The 23,823-nt window shown below is 38.4% G+C and overlaps 1 protein-coding gene across 6 annotated transcripts in view; it reads left to right on the top strand.

The window, feature by feature from the left end:
• Positions 1-23,823, top strand: part of TSHR (thyroid stimulating hormone receptor) — a 152,600-nt gene that overhangs the window by 121,263 nt on the left and 7,514 nt on the right. For all 6 annotated transcript variants that reach the window (XM_055304503.1, XM_055304500.1, XM_055304502.1 and 3 more), the window contains one exon: positions 3,111-3,188. In XM_055304503.1, the coding sequence (XP_055160478.1) occupies positions 3,111-3,188 (78 nt within the window). The remainder of the gene's footprint in view (positions 1-3,110; positions 3,189-23,823) is intronic.

Raw genomic sequence — 23,823 nt, 5'->3', positions numbered from 1 at the left:
ATCTCTTTGTGTCTTCCTCAATTTCTTTCAGAAGTGTTCTATAGTTTTTAGGGTATATTTTGAGAACCATTTGAATGGTAAATGGTTCTCCAACCTTTTATTTTCAGGTTGTAGGTGTCCTTCTGTCTAAAATGAGTCTCTTGTAGACAGCAAATAGATGGAGCTCGGAGGGGCTCGGGCGGCGGCTCCGCGGAGGGGGCTGCGGGGCGGGAGCGCGAATCCACCAGCGCAGGCCCCGGAGCACAGGGCGCCGGGACACAGCCCAGGATCCGGCCTCCCCCGGGACAGGCAGAGGCCGGGAGGGCCCAGGACAGCGAGGACGCTCCTGCCCCGAGCTGAGCAGACCAGCGGCCCCGCCCCGGAGCCTCCAGGCCCTGCAGACGGAGAGCCCCGTAGTTCCTGCGGAGGCTGAATCCAGGCTTCCAGAGTTGCCATAGCAACTGCGGCTGATCCTCCTGGGACCCCACGGGGTAAACAACCCCCGCTGAGCCCTGCAGCAGGCAGGGGCAGAGCAGCTCCCCCAAGTGCTAACACCTGAAAATCAGCACAGCAGGCCCCTCCCCCAGAAGACCAGCTGGACGGACCAGTGATACTCCCCCGTGTTCCAATACAACTTGTTTTTGGCCACTCTGCACTGAGCAAAATGACTAGAAGGAAAACCTCAACTCAAAAGAAAGAATCAGAAACAGCCCTCTCTCCCACAGGGTTACAAAATCTGGATTACACTTCAATGTCAGAAAGCCAATTCAGAAGCACCATTATACAGCTACTGGTGGCTCTAGAAAAAAGCATTAAGGACTCACGAGACTTCACGACTGCAGAATTTAGATCCAATCAGGCAGAAATTAAAAATCAATTGAATGAGATGCAATCCAAACTAGAAGTCCTAACGACGAGGGTTAACGAGGTGGAAGAACGAGTGAGTGACATAGAAGACAAGTTAATGGCAAAGAGGGAAACTGAGGAAAAAAGAGACAATCAATTAAGGGACCATGAAGACAGATTAAGGCAAATAAATGACACTCTAAGGAAGAAAAACCTACGTTTAATTGGGGTTCCCGAGGGCGCCGAAAGGGACAGAGGGCCAGAATATGTATTTGAACAAATCCTAGCTGAAAACTTTCCCAATCTGGGAAGGGAAACAGGCATTCAGATCCAGGAAATAGAGAGATCCCCCCCTAAAATCAATAAAAACCGTTCAACACCTCGACATCTAATAGTGAAGCTTGCAAATTCCAAAGATAAAGAGAAGATCCTTAAAGCAGCAAGAGACAAGAAGTCCCTGACTTTCATGGGGAGGAATATTAGGGTAACAGCAGACCTCTCCACAGAGACCTGGCAGGCCAGAAAGGGCTGGCAGGATATATTCAGGGTCCTAAATGAGAAGAACATGCAACCAAGAATACTTTATCCAGCAAGGCTCTCATTCAAAATGGAAGGAGAGATAAAGAGCTTCCAAGACAGGCAGGAACTGAAAGAATATGTGACCTCCAAACCAGCTCTGCAAGAAATTTTAAGGGGGACTCTTAAAACTCCCCTTTAAGAAGAAGTTCAGTGGAACAATCCACAAAAACAAGGACTAAATAGATATCATGATGACACTAAACTCATATCTGTCAATAGTAACTCTGAACGTGAATGGGCTTAATGACCCCATCAAAAGGCGCAGGGTTTCAGACTGGATAAAAAAGCAGGACCCATCTATTTGCTGTCTACATGGGGAATACTTATGCTAAAAATTATTCATTGTTTTTCTGGGCATCTTGTATTTTTATTTGCTAAATCTGGCAACCCTGTCCCAAAGAAAAAATCTGAATCTCTGACAGTCTTTATTACAAATATTGCATTTAAGAAATTGAAGGTTTGTGGCAACCCTGCATCAAGCAACTCTACTGGTGCCATTATTTGCTCACTTCATGTCTCTGTGTCACATTTTGGTAGTTCTCACAATATTTCAAACTTTTTCATTATTATTTTGTTTAAATTGCTGCAATCTCATGATAAAACTTGAATGAATGAGGAGTGGCTTCTTATGGATGAGGAGTAGTTTCTTGTGATGGAATCTATACCTGGAGAAGATGCTGTGAAGATTGTTGAAATGACAACAAAGAATTTAGAATATAACATAAATTTGGTTGATAAACCAAAAGCAGGTTTTGAGAGGACTGACCTCATCTTTGAAAGTTCTATAGGTAAAATGCTATCAAACAGCATCACATGCTACAGAGAAATCATTCTTGAAAGGAAAAGTCAATCAATGCAGCAAATTTCACAGCTGTCTTATTTTAAGAAATTGCCACATCCACCCTGACCTTCAGCAGCCACCACTCTGATCGGTCAGCAGCCATCAACACTGAGGCAAGATCCTCCACCAGCAAAGAGATTGTGACTTCCTAGAAGTTCAAATGATGGTTAGCATTTTTTTTAAATTAAAGTATGTATATTAGTTTTTTAAACATAATGCTATTGTACACTTATAAGACAGTAATATAGTGTAAACATAACTTTTATATGCACTGGGAAACCAAAAAATCCATTCTTATGGCGGTCTGGAACCAAACCTGCAGTATCTTTGAGGTATGCCTACAAATAGGGAACTAGGCAACTTTTATTAAATCTAGATATGCAAACTATATCATAAATGTGCTCACTTCCAAAGACATCTGCCATAATATGTGTAAACTTTGTACAACTAAAACCTAGGATGTTTTGAGTGCTTAAGCCAGAAGAAGGTAGGTGTTTTCCAAATTCTTAAAAACCAGTTAATAGGAGCACTTGGTGGCTCAGTCAGTTAAGCATCTGACTCTTGATTTTGGCTCAGGTCACGATCTCATGGTCATGGGATGGAGGCCTGCATCAGACTCCAAGCTCAACAGAGAGTCTGCTGGAGAGAATCAAGCTGAATCCTCTCCCTCCCCTCCCCTCCGCCCCTGCCCCTGCTTGTGCGTGTGCTCTCTCTCTTGCTCTCTCTCTCAAATCAATCAATCTTTAAAAAACAAAAACAAACAAACAAAAAAACAATAGCTAGGGAGACTATGCTCACATTTCATTTTGGTATTTATATTAATTTGCTTAACCTCACCTAATTCATTCTTTCTCTCTCTCTCTAGTTACCTGAACAAGAATAAATACCTGTCAGCTATCGACAAAGATGCATTTGGAGGAGTGTACAGTGGACCAACCTTGCTGTGAGTAAGGCATACAAAAGAATATGTCAGTCCTTATTTTATTTTATTTTATTTTATTTTATTTTATTTTATTTATTTGGAATGAAGGGGTCACTAAGAGGAGTAGCTGATGCTTATGGGTAGGGAATGTTGATATCTTGGCTGAAGACTTTCACCAGTACTCTCCTGCCCAGCGGTTTAGGCTACTGCTTGGAAGAAAGTCCTTGTTCTTTGAGACTCAGAAGGCCTTACACTCCACCATGCCATCCTGATGCCTCATCAGGAAGTCACCTTGGTGTGGACATTTATAGAGGCCCTCTTGTGGAAAAAAAAAAACAGCTTTGAGCAGCTGCTATTTGCAAAAATTCTGAGATATAGATCTACAAATACGTAGAAGGCACTCTATCCAGAGAAGTATGTGTGTGAATGTGCACTGCACAATGCCTGGCATGAAGAAGGAAGAGTATAGTTTGGTTCGTTTCTGGTAAAACTTACAATCACTAGAAAAAATGGGACATAATTATTTTTAAAACAGCAGAAAAAATATCTATTTGTGCATTTCTTCGATTCCTATCGCCATATCTAATAGGTGATCAAGTTCTGACAATTTTTGTCTCCCTCAAGTATGTTTATCAGTACCATCTCTCCTCTTCCCTGGTTTTGCCTTTGTTCAGAATCTCACCATTGAGCATCTGGTCAAGTTCTTGCCAAAGAAGAACATAGCACCCCAGGAGAGATACAAGCTAATCCATTAGAGGCAAGAAGAAATATTAAAAGTTCTATTTATACTTAAGTTTTTAAAAATGAGAGCAAATCAAGTTTTGCTACTATTTTATCCACAAATGACTACGGTCCCTCAGGTGTCAGGTAGGGAATGGATGCATCCCCAGGGAATAATGGGTGATCCACAGTTCAAAGACTTAACATCTATACTCTCACTTTTAACAATTGTGCTTCCCTTTCAGATTAAATACACCTAGTTAAGTGAATTCTTAACCTTATTTTCTCAACAGATAGGCTCCATATGAGAAGGCAAAGTGACCCTGAAAAATCTACTGTACGACATGGGGGTTCTTTGTTAACTCATGGCAAAGTACTTAGAATGTTTTTCTTTCTATAAAAACACAAGTGAAAAAAAAAGTGTTGACCTTTTCTGTGTTTTTTTTTTTTTTTAACATGGAAGATACTTTTAAAAGACAACTTTAGGGATCCCTGGGTGGTGCAGTGGTTTGGCGCCTGCCTTTGGCCCAGGGCATGATCCTGGAGACCCAGGATCGAATCCCACATCGGGCTCCCGGTGCATGGAGCCTGCTTCTCCCTCTGCCTGTGTCTCTGCCTCTCTCTCTCTCTCTGTGACTATCATAAATAAATAAAAATTTAAAAAGAATAAAAAATAAAAAAATAAAAGACAACTTTAACTGCCCCTTCAAGATAAAGGTGATATTTCACTAATGAATATTGTTTTTCTGAAGAAATTTGTGCTTTGGAAAGGGACTTTAGAAACAAGTATTTAAAAACATTTCCATGTTATGTGATTTTCCTGATGAGAATGGTGAATGTCATTTATGAAAATTATGTTTTGTTAAAGCCAGAAATTGAATTTTACCCTGTTGAAATATATTGCAAATTAATAATTACAGTGTATTTAAAATCCATTTGTATAAAATATGAAAATGAAACACCTTTAGGTTAGTGTGCAAAGACAACTGATTGACATCTGAGAATATGAATTTCAATAAAAACATGTGTTTAATTCCTGAATTGGATTGAGAGATGAGAATCTTAACTTCATAAGTACTGCCAAGCTGGCCTTATTCCATGTGGAACCATTTATCTTTGTGAGGTAACTTTTTCATTGACAGCCATTTAAACCAAAATCAAAATAAACTGAACCAGAAGCAGACCCTTGGAATACCTACATCAGAAAGGGTTAAACAGCAATTTTTGAAATTAGTGAAGTATATTTAGTTACACTGCTTTCACTTTAGTGAAATTTTAAGAAAATATTATTTATTTTCATCTTATCCTTTTTAAATTTATGTTCAGAGTTTTTTATAATCTGTATTATGTGTATTACAGTAATATGTATGTAAAGCTCATAAATGTGTATATGTTAAAGGCATGTACTGAAACATTTTTTACTTGTGAATATGTGACATTGGGAGAATTTAAAGACCACATACACTCAAATTGGGGGTCTGCTACAAGATGAATGGCTGGCTCAAGAATCAAAATACAGCTTCCTTTATGGAGAAAATCTTCCCATGAGAGCACAGTTGCCCCACTGAACAGTGTGCTTGCATTATACCATAAGCTTCTTATGTTTGTCAAGGACTCATAAGAATAAGTTAGCCAATGGGCACCATGCTTTGATAGCACTAGTCTAGATGACAAGAGCCTCCAAATCTCCCTTTGCCTTCTATATTGGTCCCTCTCAATTCCATCCTCCCCAAACCTCTGTGTGTTAAAATGCAAGTAGGATTTTAACATGTAATGCTGGTCTCCTATACCCTCAGGGTAAAGACCTTGGTGTGGCATGCAAGGCTCTGTTATAATCTTCAGCTTTGTCTCTCCTACCACTATACACTCCAGACCAATGATCCATGCATATTAGCTCCCCTAATGCTCCAACCTACGCACATGGCAACATTAAGTTCTTGCTTTTAATACTGCTTGGAAAATCCTACCACAACCTTATCCATCTGATGAACACTTATTACCACTTTGACATTCGAGTAAAAATCACCTTCTTTCTGAAGTTATTCTTAACCCTTCCTCCCTAGGTAAAAATATACATTTTTTCTTCTATATTCCAGTATCTCTATGTATGTATGTATCTCAAAGCACCAGGAACATGTTTCTGTCTATCTCTCCAGAAGCTCCTACAGGTCAGGATTTGTGTTTTATTTCTACAGTTCTACTTCATCTTACAATGGCTGAAACACAGTGCTATCTTAATAAATGTTAGCAAAATTAGCCTGGTACACAATAAATATTTGAATCACACTTCTGTAAATGCTATAGCCTTTAAATAGCAATCACATTATGAGGCACCTGTGACACATCCAAGCAGTGATACCTACAGATGTGAAAGCAATAGGAGAGATCAGGGCTAGAGATGTATTTGAGATGCTTTGGGATGTAGGTGGTAATGGGAGGTATAAGTATGGAGTAAATCTCAATGAATAGAATGGAGACTTCTGATAATCCTCCCCCCACCCCCCCAAAAAAGTAATTTTCACTGATCCTTCCTTAGACAACATTAAAATGGGAATACTTTATAAAAAAAGAGCATAAATTAAAAAGCATAAATTATCAGTGACAAGGTGAGGGGAAGAGGTGACATATGAGTAAGTGGTAAGTGTCTTGAAAAACCAAGAGAGAATGGCATGCTAACTATGCTGATTCAAAATCACAAAATCTAGGAACTGTTTCATCAGTTAAGTCTTCATTATTCTGCAGGTGAGGTATAGATGACACTGAAGTCAGAAGTCTTTAAAATGTTCACCTGTTCCCCCAGGTCTCCTCTCCCAACCTGCACAGGTGAACAACTACTCTTTATCGACCCGAGAAGAAGATTAGAGTTTACTTTCTGTTCAAGTGACATCACCACTGTTGAAGGATAATAGGCACCATTGAGGGTAGAAATGAAACACTATTCTGCAAACAGGATTATGTAAAAGTTTACATACTATAATATAAGACCAACAAGTTTCTTATCCACTCAATTCACAGAGTATTGTCACCAAAGTTAATACCTTCCAGGAGGGAGATTACAGTTCTGGGGAGGCTGACAATCCTAACGTAAGAAAAAACCTACAAAAAATGCTCATTGATATTTCCCCAAAGATACTGAAGTAAAGCCCATCAGGCAACAAACCAACACACATAGAGCTTTCCATAAACCTCCTCCACAAACATGAACAGGCATCCAAGGGTCCCCCAAACCTTAGGGGAAAGCTGTTGTCATGAAAAACAGAGACTAGAACAGAGAAGGGAACTTTAAAGAATAGAGGTAAAGCAAGAAACAGAAAACTTTAATAAGGGCAGCCCTGGTGGTGCAGCGGTTTAGCACCGCCTGCAGTCCAGGGTAAGATCCTGGAGACCCGGGATCGAGTCCCACATCGCGCTCCCTGCATGGAGCCTGCTTCTCCCTCTGCCTCTCTCTCTCTCTCTCTCTCTCTCTCTCTCTGTCTCTCATGAATAAATAAATAAAATTTTTAAAAAAGAAAACTTTAATAAAAATTATAACAAATATCCTCAGAGAGATAGCTTTTCATGCATAACTTAACTACTTATATAGTAATATTCTGAAAACAAGAAAAAGCTTTTGACTCCTAGAATAAAACACCAGGAAAACTTTCTTGACATAGGTCTTAGCTATGAATTTTTTAAATATGACACCAAAAGCACAAAGCAACAAGAGCAAAAATAATCTAGTGGGACTACATTAAACCAAAAAGCTTCTGCACAGCAAAGGAGACATTCAGAAAAATGAAGAGGCAACCTACAGAATAGGAAAATATTTGCAAATCATATATCTGATAATAGACTCAGAACAAAGATAAATAAGGAACCCCTACAGCTCAATAATAAAAACAATAACAACAAATATTCTAATTAAAAAATGGGCAAAGAGGCAATCTAGAAGAAATGGATGCATTTCTGGAAAACCACAAACTACCAAAACTGGAACAGAAAAAAAACAGAAAACCTGAACAGGCTGATAACTGGAAGGAAATTGAAGCAGTCATCAAAAAGCTCACAAGACACAAAAGTCCAGGGCCAGATGGCTTTCCAGGGCAATTCTATCAAACATTTAAAGAAGAAACAATACCTATTCTACTAATGCTGTTCTGAAAGATAGAAAGGGACAGAATACTTCCAAACTCGTTTTGAGGCCAGTTTTAATTCTAAAACCAGACAAAGGCCCCACCAAAAAGGAGAATTATAGACCAATATCCCTGATGAACACAGAGGCAAAAATTCTCAACAAGATACTAGCCAATAGGATCCAACAGTACATTAAGAAGATTATTCACCATGACCAAGTAGGATTTATCCCCGGGATGCAAGACTGGTTCAACTCTCGTAAAGCATATCAACAAGAAAAAAACAAGAACCATATGATCCTCTCAATAGATGCAGAGAAAGCATTTGACAAAATACAGCATCCATTCCTGATCAAAACTCTTCAGAGTGTAGGGATAGAGGGAACATTCCTCAGCATCTTAAAAGCCATCTACGAAAAGCCCACAGCAAATATCATTCTCAATGGGGAAACAATGGGAGCCTTTCCCCTAAGATCAGGAACACGAGAGGGATGTCCACTCTCACCACTGCTATTCAACATAGTACTGGAAGTCTTAGCCTCAGCAATCAGACAGCAAAAAGAAATAAAAGGCATTCAAATTGGCAAAGAAGAAGTCAAACTCTCCCTCTTCGCCGATGACATGATACTCTACATAGAAAACCCAAAAGCCTCCACCCCAAGATTGCTAGAACTCATACAGCAATTTGGTAGCGTGGCAGGATACAAAATCAATGCCCAGAAATCAGTGGCATTTCTATACACTAACAATGAGACTGAAGAAAGAGAAATTAAGGAATCAATCCCAATTACAATTGCACCCAAAAGCATAAGATACCTAGGAATAAACCTAACCAAAGAGGTAAAGGATCTATACCCTAAAAACTACAGAACACTTCTGAAAGAAATTGAGGAAGACACAAAGAGATGGAAAAATATTCCATGCTCATGGATTGGAAGAATTAATATTGTGAAAATGTCAATGCTACCCAGGGCAATTTACACATTCAATGCAATCCCTATCAAAATACCATGGACTTTCTTCAGAGAGTTGGAACAAATCATCTTAAGATTTGTGTGGAATCAGAAAAGACCCCGAATAGCCAGGAGAATATTGAAAAAAGAAAACCAGAGCTGGGGGCATCACAATGCTGGATTTCAGGTTGTACTACAAAGCTGTGGTCATCAAGACAGTGTGGTACTGGCACAAAAACAGACACATAGACCAATGGAACAGAATAGAGAACCCAGAAATGGACCCTCAACTCTATGGTCAACAAATATTCACCAAAGCAGGAAAGACTATCCACTGGAAAATGACAGTCTCTTCAATAAATGGTGCTGAGAAAATTGGACAGCCACGTGCAGAAGAATGAAATTAGACCATTCTCTTACACCATACACAGAGATAAACTCAAAATTGATGAAATATCTAAATGGGAGACAAGAATCCATCAAAATCCTGGAGGAGAACACAGGCAACACCCTTTTTTAACTTGGCCACAGCAACTTCTTGCAAGATACTTCCATGAAGGCAAGGGAAACAAAAGCAAAAATGAATTATTGGGACTTAATCAAGATTAAAAAGCTTCTACAGAGCAAAAGAAACAGTCAACAAAACTAAAAGACAACCTACAGAATGAGAGAAGATATTTGCAAATGACCTATCAGATAAAGGGCTAGTATCCAAGATCTATAAAGAACTTATTAAACTCAACAGCAAAGAAACAAACAATCCAATCATGAAATGGGCTAAAGACATTGAACAGAAATTTCACCAAAGAAGACATACACATGGCCAACAAGCACATGAGAAAATGTTCCGCATCACTCACCATCAGGGAAATACAAATCAAAACCACAATGAGATACCACCTCACACCAGTGAGAATGATGAAAATGAACAAGACAGGAAACCACAAATGTTGGAGAGGATGTGGAGAAAGGGGAACCCTCTTGCACTGTTGGTGGGAATGTGAACTGGTGCAGCCACTCTGGAAAACTGTGTGGAGGTTCCTCAAAAAGTTAAAAATAGAGCTACCCTATGACCCAGCAATTGCATTGCTAGGGATTTACCCCAAAGATACAGATGCAGTGAAACCTCAGGACACCTGCACTGCAATGTTTCTAGCAGCCATGTCCACAATAGCCAAACTGTGGAAGGAGCCTCAGTGTCCACTGAAAGATGAATGGATAAAGAAGATGTGGTTTATGTATACAGTGGAATATTCCTCAGCCATTAGAAACGACAAATACCCACCATTTGCTTCAACGTGGATGGAACTGGAAGGTATTATGCTGAGTGAAGTCAGTCAATTGGAAAAGGACAATCATTATATTGTTTGACTCATACAAGGAATATAAAAAAATAGTGAAAGGGATTAAAGGGGAAAGGAGAGAAAATGAGTGAAAATATCAGTGAGGGTGACAGCACACGAGAGACTCCTAACTCTGGGAAACGAACAAGGAGTAGTGGATGGGGAGGTGGGCGGGGGGACGGGATGACTGGGTGAGGGCACTGAGGGGGACACTTGATAGGATGAGCACTGGGTGTTATATGTTGGCAAATCGAACTCCAATAAAAAATATACCAAAAAAATGGGCAAAGAACATAAACAGGGATATTTCCAAAGCTACAAGTAAGAGGCAATTTCCAGTTACAAATTGAATAAAGTCTGGGGACATACAAATGGCCAATATGTACAGGAGAAGGTGTTCAAGGTCACTGTCAGAAAAATGTGAATAAAAACCATGAGATTTCATCCCACACATATTAGAATGGCTATTACAAAAGAGAAGAGAAAACAAGTTTTGACAAGGATATGAAGAAAAAGGAACACTTGTGTGCTCTTGGTAGGAATGTAAACTGGTACAGGCAGTATGAAGAACAACAGTACAGAAGTTCCTCAAAAAACTAAAATTAGAATTATCATATGATCCAGCAATCCTACTTGGCTGTATATCCAAAGGAAATAAAATTCCTACATCGAAGAGATATCTGCAATGCCATGTTCACTGCACCATTATTACAATAATGAAAACATGGAAGCAAACTAAGTGTTCATCAATGAATGGATAGATAAAACATGGTGTGTGTGTGTGTGTGTGTGTGTGTAGTGGAATATATATATTATATAGTGGAGTATTACTCAGTTGTGAGAAATCCTACCATTTGCAACAACATGGATGAAACTTAAAGCCATTATGTTAAGTGAAATAAGTCAGACAGGGAACAACAAATACTAAATACTACAGGATCTCACTTACATGTGGAATTTATAAAAGCCAAAATCATAGAAACAGAGAATAGACTGGCCAGGGGCAGAGGGCAGTGATGGTGGGGGATAGGAAAATGTTGGTCAAAGGGTATACAATTTCCAATTAGAAGTTGAATAAATTTTGGGGATCTAATGTACAGCATGATGACTGTACCTGAATAATACTATACTGTATATTTAAAAGTTGCTAAGAGATTTTAAAAGTTCTCACCACACATACATACAAAAAGGAGGGCTGACTATGTGAGTTACTGGATGTGTTAACTAATCTTAATGTATGTATAGCAAATCATCACATTGTGTACTTTAAACTTACATAGTGCTATATGTCAATTATATCTCAATAATTGAGATATAATAATTGGGAGAAAAGAAAGAGTTCTTGGAAATGAAAAATATGGTAGCCAAGGTCATAGGTAAATGTATATATAACTTTAGTATATTTTGGCAGCCCATTCCACCAAAGGGTTTTACCAGTCTGAGCTCCACCAACCCATTATTAGAATGCCTGTTTCTTCACAGCCTTGCCAAAATATACTGTGTTCACTTTTTTTTAAGATATTATTTATTTATTCATGAGAGACACAGAAAGAGAGAGAGAGGCAGAGACACAGGCAGAGGGAGAAGCAGGCTCCATGCACCGGAAGCCCGACGTGGGATTCGATCCCGGGTCTCCAGGATCAGGCCCTGGGCTAAAGGCAGCGCTAAACCGCTGAGCCACCCAGGCCTGCCCCTGTGTACACTTTAATGTCAAACATTCTTGTTGGTATTAGAGAAGAAATGATATCTCCATGTAGTTTTACTTTGTATTCCTCTAGTTATGAGAGAGGTGGGGGACATCCTGCTATCCCTTTGTCTGTTTAAGTATTTATTTTCTTATTTTTTCTGCATTTTTCCTAATAAGGTTTATGCTTCCTTGCCCTACAATTTTTATAGTTATTTACAGACAATAGTTATTACATCTTTATATATGACATCATTCATAAGTACCCTTTCCCATTTTGGTTTTTTGTCAATTGATTTTGTTTATAGTGGCGAAAAAAATATGGCAGCTAACACATACACAAAATTAAACAGTTTTCAAAAATAGAGTGGAAAACATCTCCCATAAAAGAGAACATACAGAAAATAAGATATGGAATAGAGGAGAGAAAAGATAAGAAAATTGTAAGTTCAAACTACATAGTCCAACCCCAATTAACAAAAGTTTTAGGAGGGGGAAATAAAAAAAAAAAAAGGAAATTGTGGGAGATATTTTCCCATAAATGAATGAATGAGTTTTCAGAATAAAAAGACCCATAAAGAATTCTCATGAATGAAAAAGAGCTCATGGAGGTACATCATAAGATATGAAACTGCTGTGATAAAGAGAATATCCTAGTAGCTCCTAAAGAGAAAAATCATGTTACCTGTAAAGACTGGAGAATTAGAATGCCATCAGTCTTCTTAGCAGGAACACTGAAAGCTAGAAAGTAATAGAGTACATCCCTCAAATTCTGAGGGAAAGTGATTTCCAAACTATCAAGGATAAAGGTAAAATAAAGACATTTTCAGGTAAGAAAAGTCTCAAAACCTTGATTTCCAATTCACCGTTTTTTTGGAAAGAAAAGAAAGAGAAAAATGAGGTATTCAGAAACAGTGATCAACACAGGAAAGAAACAAATGGAATTCCCAGAATGACCAGAGATCCTGGGAATCTTAAGACTAAGATGACTATCCTAGAGCAGAAGGAGAGCTCTTGGGGAAAGTTTCAGAAATAAAATAGATTGCTATGTTATCTGACAGGATTGACTGTATTAAAAACTGTTTTGGTAGATGTTTTAGAGAACTTTAGAGCATATGCAAGATTTAGCAAGAGGTCCACTCAAACCAAGGAAGGTAAATAAAACACACAGAGAGAGATTACATAAAGAAAGAAAACTACGTAAGAAAGAAAATGAAATCAAGATATGCAGAGTTGTAATAAGCAAAATACTAAATATAGGTTTAACCAAATATGTCCTAAACTATTTGGGGGAGATGAGAGAGTGTGTCAGGAGAATATGTGTATAGGGTAATGGAAGAGAACTAAATCCTCATCTTCCATAGCAGGAAGTCAATAGGTGAACCAAAAACCAATAAATCAAGAAATATTTACAATTATGGAAAGAAATATCTATTAAAAGTTGAAAGTAATTGTTTCTAGGGCATCAGAAAACAGGCTGTGGGGAGGAATTACTCAGGGAGCTCCTGTTTATATTACCAACCTCCCAATGTAGTTTGCTTTTTAAATCCATGTAGCTTGCATTATTTCAATGAAAATTAAAATTTAATTTAAAAAGAAAACTACAAAGCACAGGAAGGGAGACGATGGAGATGGCAGCATTTGCAAAGCCAGTAGCAGGAAAATGTGAACAAAGAATTCAATCTCGCTCTTCAAATTTCAGGCACAGTTGTCTTAAAATACATGTAACCATGCATGGCTTTGTGACATCACCTTGATGTTTATCTTGAACTTTTGTTAAAATCTTTGTTACTGTATTTCCCACAGATCTTCTCCCCATTAGCTAGATTTTAATTCCTCCACTTCAAAAGACAAGACAGCAATATTTACTCAATAAATATTTCATCAGTTGTAACTGCATAACAAATAGCCATGATTTGGCTGTGATCTGGTATAGAAGCCAGACGTAGAAAACCTGAAACCCCAACTAAAGAGAAGAGAAATGGATGATATACATATTTCTGCCTCATTAAGATATTTGAGAAAGAGCACAGTCATTTCTAATAGTCAACACAAACAGTCAAACTTGCACTCAGTTTATCATCTTTTTTTCAAGGTCACTTCTCAAAAAAAAAGAATCTAATTCAAAACAAGTACAACATCTAAAGTGAGAACTATTCTCCAGTCATTGCTATTATTTTAAAGCCTTTTAAATTTAGTTCAGGAGTTTAATAACATTTTTTACTTATTGATTTTTTTCAATCAAGATATGCAATCTCATTTTCCATTTTTATGCTTTCTATTTTTGATTATCTTGTTTTCTTTTAATCTTATTTTGAAAGAGAAGCTCTTGATGTTTATAATCCCAAAGGAAAGAGCACACTGAAATGCAATGCCTTCCATAATAACCAGAGTTCTCTAAGGTCTAAATTATGTAACCCACAATAATAAGCACTTAACTTACTGTTGAAAATGACTATAATAGTCCCACTTACTATTACAATTATCTCCTAAGAAGAAGACATCTCTGTGACAATATCTTTGAGTTTGTAGAACATGTCTCAACAAAAATAAACTTTTGTTGCCATTAGCTGATCAAATTAATCATTTAAAATCTAAAGGTCATGGCACTGCCATCTTGGTTTACAGAAGAATAAGCTTTTTGTGTTCTTTTACTCAATGATCTTCATAAAATCATACAATTAGATGGCTGAAAAATTGTGGTAGAGTTCTTTTTGGCATGTCTGAGGTCCACAGGTGTGCTGAATACATGATTTTCTAAGTTGATGCTGGACAAAATTATTTTTTTACTGAGGTATAATTTATATACAATAAATATCATGCAGTGTATGGTTTGATTAGTTTGGGCAAAATTCTGTTTTTCTATCCTACTCCAGGCTTTGATCATTTTCATCACTCAGAAAGTTCCCTCATGCCCCAGCCTCCACAGACAACCACAGATCTATTTATTTTTCTAGTGTAAAACTCTAGGAGTAGAGTTGTTAGGTTACAGGATAGATATACATTTAACTTCACAGGAAATATTGCCCCCTAAATCACATTTTCTATTCAAACCAGAGAGGTTTAGCAGTTTCACACTCACCCACTGGATTATCAATCTTCTTGATTCAGCCATTCTAGTTGCTATAAAGTGGTATCTCTTTGTGTCTTACTCTGTCTTTCCCTGATTATTAATGATGTTGAGAATCTTTTCATGTACCTAATAACCATTTGTATATTTTCTTTTGTCAAGTGTCTGTTCAATTATTTAATTGGGTTGTTAGTCTTTTTATTTTTGAGTTGTGATTCCATGTGAATCTTAAGCCTAAATGAAATCAACTTTAGTCCTAACCCCCAGGCCTTTACAATCCATAGTTTATCCTCTCTTTCCTTTTCTAAGGAGAAATAGCTAATCTTAAGCAAACTCGTACAAAGTGTTCATTTACTCACTTATTCTGCAGACATTTTACTGAGCACCTACTGAACTGAACACCTATTGAATGGTATAAGGATAAGACACAACTTCTGTTTTTAAAGAAGTTACAGTCAAATTTAGGAGAAATGTAAGTAACTATAAGTTTAATGTAAAAAGATCCATGAGTGATATTTAGAGAATCAAGATACCATTTCTAGCTGGGTGACCAGCAAAGGTCTCATTAAAAATGGTGGCATTCGAGACGGGCTTCAGATGAGGGATAGAATTGCAACAGACAGAGAAGGTGTTTTGAGAGAAAGAACAAGGGCGAGGCTACAGAAAAACACAGGATGTGTTCAAAGAATAGCAACAACAACAACAACAACAACAAAGCATAATTTGGGCCAAAGGATAGCATTGGAGAAGTGTGTTGTGTTGAAATCATATTGCGGAAAACATGACCTGACTCAGAAGTTTAAGGATGGCTCACTGAAGAATTACCATGGAAATATTAGTAACAGTTATATAACCCATCACAGTTTGTTGCCTCTTCAACTCACCTCTATGCCTTTTTTTACTTCACCTTTGCCCACCCTTGGCCCTATTTTAGTCCTGGATACCCATGTCTCAGCCACTGTGCCATGACTGCTCATCTGCATCTACTATTTGGCAAGCACTGGACCTCTTCAGAGAGCAGCGAGATTGAGATTGAACCCAAAGACCTAATCAACCAGGCATGCTTTGTCTTCCGTTCTGGGCTTGCCAAGCAGCCTTCAGAGCAGCTCTCTTGGAGGGGAAGGGAGCCTCCTAAGGTAGAGAACCAGAGGAGGTTTGTCTGCTAGGCTGCTCTGCTCACAGAGTGAGAAATGACTTGCAAAGATAAACATACTCTTAGAGTTCCTGGCTTGGGCATCAAACCAGACCCATGCCAAGGCAGCCAACTGGTTGCTGGGGAAGCAACCGAAGCAGGTCATCCCTCCCTCCTAAGACACACACCTGTGTCTCCACAGCTTAGGAAGTGGCTTGTGACCATTTTGTGGAGTCCTTGAGAGCTGTGAGGAAGGTCACAGAAGGATTTGAAGAGAAAGAGTAGAGAGCAAACTTTTCCAGAATTGTGTGCATGATGGCTTCTTGCCGATCACAAGAGGATAGTCTACTTCAGTCCTAGGAATCTTCAGACTGAAAGAGTGTGTCAACAACTCAGGATAGTTGGAGAGCACAACAAATCCAAATTTACTGACCAGTAGCATCTCTTACTACCAGAGCCACTGATAGGAAAAAAACAGGCTAATACTTAAGTCACAGCAATCTATAATGGTAGGGCTACTTTTTATAACAATTGAGAAATCATTTGCAGAGCAGTCCCAAACTGACTCTTGGTAGGAGAGAGACGGTAGCGTTATTGCAAAGGTCCTCAACATCATACAGATGTTTGTATTTCTTCAACTGACTAAAAGTGTAACTAGTATGATCCTCAAGAGTGAGTTTTTTACTTTAGCTAAAAGAGAAGTTCTCCAAAGCACTGAAAGTCACTCTCCTAGAGCAATGGCCTCAAATGATCATGCATTTTACACCAGAGGATTTAGTCTGAATAAATGTTTTCATAACTATGCCAAGCTGAAAAGTAAACTAGAATGACTTTTCATCTCTAAGAAAGAATAATTCACAAATCCGTTAACCATTGCTTGTAACATAATTTGTAAAAGTTAATTTTTTAAGTAAGGCCTTTTCACCTTGATCAAAACTGATAGAACATAAAAGAATATTTGCTGAGTCTGAGTTCTAGGGAAAAAATGCTTACAAAATATTCTAAATCATATAAGTTCTGAACAGTTTTATGAACTAATCACTGCTATTTAGCCAAGATTCCTCAACAGTGATGAATCTTAAGAACAAAAAATAGGTAGGAGCACTTTTTCTTGTTAAGTGCTCTGTTAAGTGTAACTTAACTGCAACTGTTAAGTGTAAATAATCTACATTTTAGTGAGTGCCTACTAGGCTCTTATGCTAAACATTTTTATATAAATTACTTTATTTCTCCATTCGCTGTACCTTTTAAATCTATACAAACTCCTACCATTCTTAGCATTTCCAGGGCTCCTCCTCTTGTCCAAAGCACCATCCTCTCTATTGTTGGTCTCCTCATTTCCATCCTTTGCTCTCTTTGGTTTACTTTCAAAGCAGTAGCCAGATTAATTCTTTTATTGTTTTTAATTTTTTAAATTTAAATTCAATTAGCCAACTTATAGTACATCATTAGTTTGAGGTGTAGAGTTCAATACTTCATCAGTTACCCTTTTAAAATAAGTTGGATTATACCATTCCTCTCAAGATTCTTGATCTCATTCTGATAAAAATAAAAAGATGAAGACTTTCTGATGATTTATTAGACACATATGATCTGGCTCCCCACTAGGTCTCTGACTTCTCCCACATTTCCTACTCCCCCACTGTCTCAACTCCAGCCACACAACCTCCTTTCTTTCTTCAAACATTACAGGTATATATAGAAAAAAGAAAAGAAAAAGAAAAAGAAACATAGCAGGTATACTCTCACCTCAGGGCCTTTGCATTAGCTGGTCTCTCAGCCTGCACTGTTCTTGCCTCAGATAGCAACACGTTTCTCTCCCTCACCTTCTTCACACCTCTCTGCTCAACTGTCTCCTCCATGAGACCTTCTCTGATACCCTCCACCATTCTGTCTCCACTTTTGAGTTCTTTCTTTTCTTGGCATTCCTTTTCTCCATAGCATTTATTATTATTATCAAATATACTCTGTGTTTTACTAATTTTTTTAATTGTCCCTCTCTCCCCACTAGAATATAAGCATGAAAAGAGCAGAAATTTCTGCCTGTTTAGTTTATGGCTATAGCCCTAGCTCCTAGAATCATAGATCAATACACAGAAAGCAATCAATAAATATTTGTTGAATAAATGCATATCATGTTTTTAAATTCTTATAATCAGTCAAACAGGCTCACTCTCTTGAATGTATAACTTTTAAGCCCTTAAGTTATTCGAGTCAGTATTAATAAATTAATTAAACTGCCTTTTAAGCAGTAAATTAATCTTCTTTCTGTTTTAGATGCATTTCATCCACCAGTTTGCAGATGTGACTACACATTTTTAATGGGTCAGCTTCTGCCTATTGACCTTTAGAAAAAAACCCACATTTATTACAAGCAAACATAAAAGAGACCTGCAACCGCTGCTGAAACACTGGCAAGCTAATTAGTGCTTATTTAATTTGCAATTGAATTCATCAAAGGTTCATCTTAAATAATAATGACAATACATCTCACAAAAATGGAAATTGTTCCAGTGTTTGGGGATGTTAGAGTACATAATTGCTTGAGGAGCAATTTGTTCTTCCTATGACATCGAATATCAATTGGCTCTTTTTTGTTTTTCTGGCATCATTAAAATTCAGTGATATTCTTGCCCTGTATATAACCCTGAAGCTCTCACTCTCTCCAAATTCATGTCCTGTTACTTTCATTAGACACTTAACTTGAGATGGTTCCCATGACCTAGACAATTAGACTTCCAACTGTCTGCCAGGCTTAGCTCAGCTGCCTTCTGTTTTGTGAGTAAATACTTGCTAGAGACAAATTCTCAGGAAACTCAGTGCCCATCACTTGATGAGCTCTTTGTGGAAAGTGCTCAAGTCACTAAGAGAGGGTAGCCCTCCGGCTTGTAGGTTTCCCTCCATGTGGCTGCACTCACAAATCATTTCTGATCCCTTTGTTGCTGATAGCTACTCTCCATTTTCTCTCACTCTGAAAACAAAATTGTTAATTCTACTACCTTTCCTAAGTTTTATTTTAGAAAAGAAGGTGCACTATTAATAAAATCCCAGATTCAAAGTGGTCAAATAAAAATTTAGGTGAATGAGGAAAGATACGCTTCAAATTCTTAAAGTGATCCCTGCCTTGTTGAGTTTGGGGCTTTCACCAGACTCTTTCTCTCCATCAGAGATGGGAAACTATTTGGTGTCTGGCTGACTCAGCACTCAACGAGTATTTGTTCTAAGCTCTTGCACAGATATACATGCTAAATGGAGTAATGATTAAGAATGATACATTGAACCTAAGCTTTTATTTCCTCTCCCTCCTAAGGGACCCCTAAAAGATGGGAAAGGAATTTTTGATATACATAAATCCACAAGGACAGAGAGGATAGATGAGGATACAGGGGTGGTCTGGTGAGTTACGGAATTCTGAGAAGGAAAAAGACAAAGGAGAAGGAAGGCAAATGTAAGAGTACTTACAGGAAGCATATATCTGAAGATAGCTTCCTTGCCCTGTAGAACATCTGAAGGGCATGGCATTGGGAAGTGATGGATGTGGCAAGAATGAAACATGAGGCTAAAAACAGAAGGATTTATTGGAGATCTACACCTAGAAATGTTAATCCACTGCCCTATTCATGCATAATGTCAGCAGCCAAGGTCCCACCTAACCTAACTATTTAAAGACTCTTCTTTGAAAAAGCTGAAAAACTCTAAAGCAAGAAAGACCTCCATAATCTTTATGGCATTTTATGGCCCAACAGCATAATGGACAGCTCTCCCACACAATTGCCCTAAAGCAGAGTCTGCCAGAGGACAGGCTCCCAATCAGATTTTCAGTCTCGCTTTTAAGCATGAACATGCAACCTAGAATTACTGGCGAAAGAATGCTTATAACATGAAAGATGGAAACCGAGATTAACAAATGGGGTGGAAATGAGCCTGGAGGAGCCAAACACTTCACAGAGAACAGAGGAGAACTTTTTAACCAAGCCACCATGAGTGACCTGAGACAAATCTGAGAAGACATTTCTCACAGCAGTAAAAACAATGGTGACAATAGATATTTATTGAGAACACGCTGTCAGCTATAGTTCAACAAACTCAAGATGAAGAAACTAAGGCACAAAAGGCTTACATGACTGATAGTAAGTGCAGAAGCCAGGATTCAAATCCAAATCATCAGAATTTAAAAGCCATGTTTCTTAACATTATGTGTGCTTCCTCAAATACACTATTAAAAAAAAGGAGAGAAGTGGTGCCTTGGTGGCCTGGGTAGGTTAAGTGTCCCACTTTTGGTTTCAGCTCAGGTCCTGAGCTCGGGGATCTCAGAGCTCAAGTCCCAGTAGGGCTCTGCTCTCAGCAGAGTCTGCTTGAGATTCTCTTTCTCCCTCTGCTCCTCCCCCTGCTCATGTGCTCTCTCTCTCTCTCTCTCTCTCTCTCTCTCTCCTCTCTCTCAAACAAATAAAATCTTTTAAAAAAGAAAAAAATATGAAACCTCTTCTTAAAGTGTTATCTGTGCATTTGACCATTATGTATTCAGAACTTTCTGTCTTTTAAGCACCAGTCTAAAGTGCCAAAAATATGGCAGTGAACAGAATAGGCAGTCCTAACTTTGATCAAACTGAAACTAAAAAAATCCAAAGCCAGGCACAGAAAGACAAATACTGCACGGTCCCACTTAAATGCAGAATCTAAAATAATTGAACTCATCATAAAGAGAGTAGGCTGGTGGTTGTCAGGGCTTGGGGGATGAGGAAACAGAGAGATGTTGGGCAAAGGGTACAAAGTTTCAGTTACACAGGATGAATAAGGTCTGAGGGTCTAATGTATAGCATAGTTACTATAGTTAATAATACTATTTTGTATACTTGAAATTTGCTAAGAGAGTAGATCTTCAGTGTTCCCACCATAAGGGAAAAAAAAACCCAACTTTGTGAGGTGACAGATATGTTCATCAGTTTAATTGTGGTAATCATTTTAAAATGTACACATCTATCAAAACACCATATTGTAACCATAAGTCTATATAATTTTTATTTGTTCATTATACCTCAATAAAGCTACAAACAACATTTTAATTAATATTTTTAAAGATTTTATTTATTTATTCATGAGAGACACAGAGAGAGAAAGAGAGAGAGAGACCCAGGCAGAGGGAGAAGCAGGCTCCATGCAGGGAGCCCAACGTGGGACTCAATCCCAGGTCTCCAGGATCACACCCCGGGCTGAAGGCAGCGCTAAACTGCTGAGCCACCGGGGTTGCCCAATTAATTTTTTAACTCAGTAGAAGGGATGGAAGATACAGTAAAATAATTCTGCCATTAGACTCAATAAAAATAATAGGGAAGGGGTACCTGGCTGGCTCAGTCAGTACAGCGTGAGACTCTTTACCTCAGGGTTGTGAGTTTGAGCCCCACATTGGGTATAGAAATTACTTAAAAACAAAACCATAAAAAATTACCAGAAAAAATACAAGAAAAAATAGAGATAAGAATATATAGGAAGTTCCTTTTTTACTTATGAGGAGTTACAGTGAGGGAATAAAGAAAATGAGAAAAAAAATAAAAAAAAGAAAAGAAAATGAGAGGCGTAAGTTATCCTGGAAACAATTCCAAAAATTGTCCTAAAGTTAAAGAGCACAGCCTTCCAGACTGAAGGCTCCACCCCCACCCCCAGGGACCAGAGTAATAAGTGCAAAAAGATCCTTACCAAGGCGTATCTTCCTGAAATCTCACACTGGGAACAAAGAGAGTGGCATAGCATCATTTCACAAAATATACATGTAGCAAATCATCATGTTGTACACCTTAAACTTACATGTTATACATCAATTATATCTCAGTAAAGCTAGAAATTAAAGAGAGAGAGAGAGATGGTGAGAGGGAGAAAGCCATAAAACCTGCCAGAGGGTAAAAAAACAAGTCAATGACCAAAGAACAAGAACCTGAATTGTATCACTTACCAAAACAACAATGTGTGCTAGAATTCAGTAAAGTAAAACCTTTAGAATTCTGAAGGAAAACTATCTGCAACCCAAAATTGTAGAGCCAGGTAAAATAGCAACTGAATAGAAGGGTAGAAAAAAAAGTCATTTTCAGACATGTAAGGATGCAGATAATATCTCCCTCATATATAGCTTTTCTAAGAAATTACTCAAAATGGTGCTCCAATGAAACAGGGAAAAAAATCAAGAACATTACACAGGATTCAGGAAGAAGTTCCCAACGGGGACAAGGAATACTCTTCTAAGAAGCTCAAACTTCATTGTGTAGACATTGGAGGAACCATGGCTTCAAGCTGGAAAGCAATACAATGAGGTCCAAGTTCTAGAAAGAACATTCTATCTTAAGTCTGAAGGTGGGATTAGTAGAAAGTTTCTAAGACCAGTCAGGAAGTTGTTGCACACCTCAGGTGAAATGTAATTCAGACCTAAACTAAGGTAGTAGTAATGAGAACCATGAGACTGCAGACAGCTACAGACATATAAACAGCTAAGCTAAAATCTGATTAGAGAGCGTAGTTCAATTGCATCTTACTGTGGACATTCATGGCACAAATGTAGGGCAAGGGCAAGAGAGACTCCATGAGAACAAAAGTCCTCAAAGATGGTGGAGACAACTAGGAAATAAATACCAGTAGGCTTGGAGGGAAGAATCATTGCATTTTGAGTGGAAAGGGAGTGCTTACGACTATTTTCAAGTATACAGGAACTCCTCCCTTCCTTTCTGATAGCAGCCAGACTGTCTGATTAAAATTGTAGATCTCTGCAAGAGAGGTTAAATACCAAAAAGGAGGAAAAGCAATTGTTGCCCTTGCTTGACTCTATAAAGCACCAAAGTAGCATGAGTGGAGTGGCTTGCATCAGGAAAGGGCAGTAGCTTAGGAACACTTTAGGTTAACAGCAGGCCTAATGGATAGTCTGAGGGCTACATCAAGTGGCTTATGCCAGTGGGGAGTGAGATGGCTCGAGATAGATTCCAACTTGGGCTGTAAGTGGCAGTAGGCCCTTAAGATGAGCTTGGAGGTGTATGCAAGGGCCAGATTTGTAGGACATTAAAGGGCATGGTAGGATGAGTAGATGCTATTCATGGTACATTGGGAAGTCACTGAAAGGTTTTAAGAAGAAAAGTGACCTTACTCAACTCTTATGTCTGACTACTCTGGCTGCCATGTGGAAGATACACTGGAAGAAGGAAGGATAGACAAGAAAGCTATTGCACCAAAAGATGATGTCAACTTGGACTAGAGAGCCTATGCTGGAGATGCAAATACATATATTTGGGATTTTGTGGGGAGAGAGGGGTTTTTTTTCCTCGATTAAATTGATTTTTCTTTCCTAGATTAAATTGGGTGGGGGTAGGAGATCAAAAGCTCATTTGGGGATGGACCTGTTGAGTTGGAGTTGCCCATGAGGCATCCGGGATGAGATGTCAAATAAGCAGTTAGATATACAAATCAGGATCTGGCCTGGAACTGTATTTGCTGGGTTCCTTGCTTCTGACTTGTGCTGAGAGAAACCCCAAATTGGGCAAGAAGGGAATTGCCATTCATTGACTACGCACTATAGGCCAAGTTCTCATTATGTTACAGATGTCTCTATCATAGGTTGTACACACATTTTCCAACACCTGCTTTTCTCCATCCTTGTCCAAGCACT

Source organism: Nyctereutes procyonoides, unplaced genomic scaffold (assembly GCF_905146905.1).
Source record: "Nyctereutes procyonoides isolate TBG_1078 unplaced genomic scaffold, NYPRO_anot_genome, whole genome shotgun sequence".
Taxonomy (NCBI): Eukaryota; Metazoa; Chordata; class Mammalia; order Carnivora; family Canidae; genus Nyctereutes; species Nyctereutes procyonoides.
This window is presented reverse-complemented; position numbering and strand designations above follow the sequence as displayed.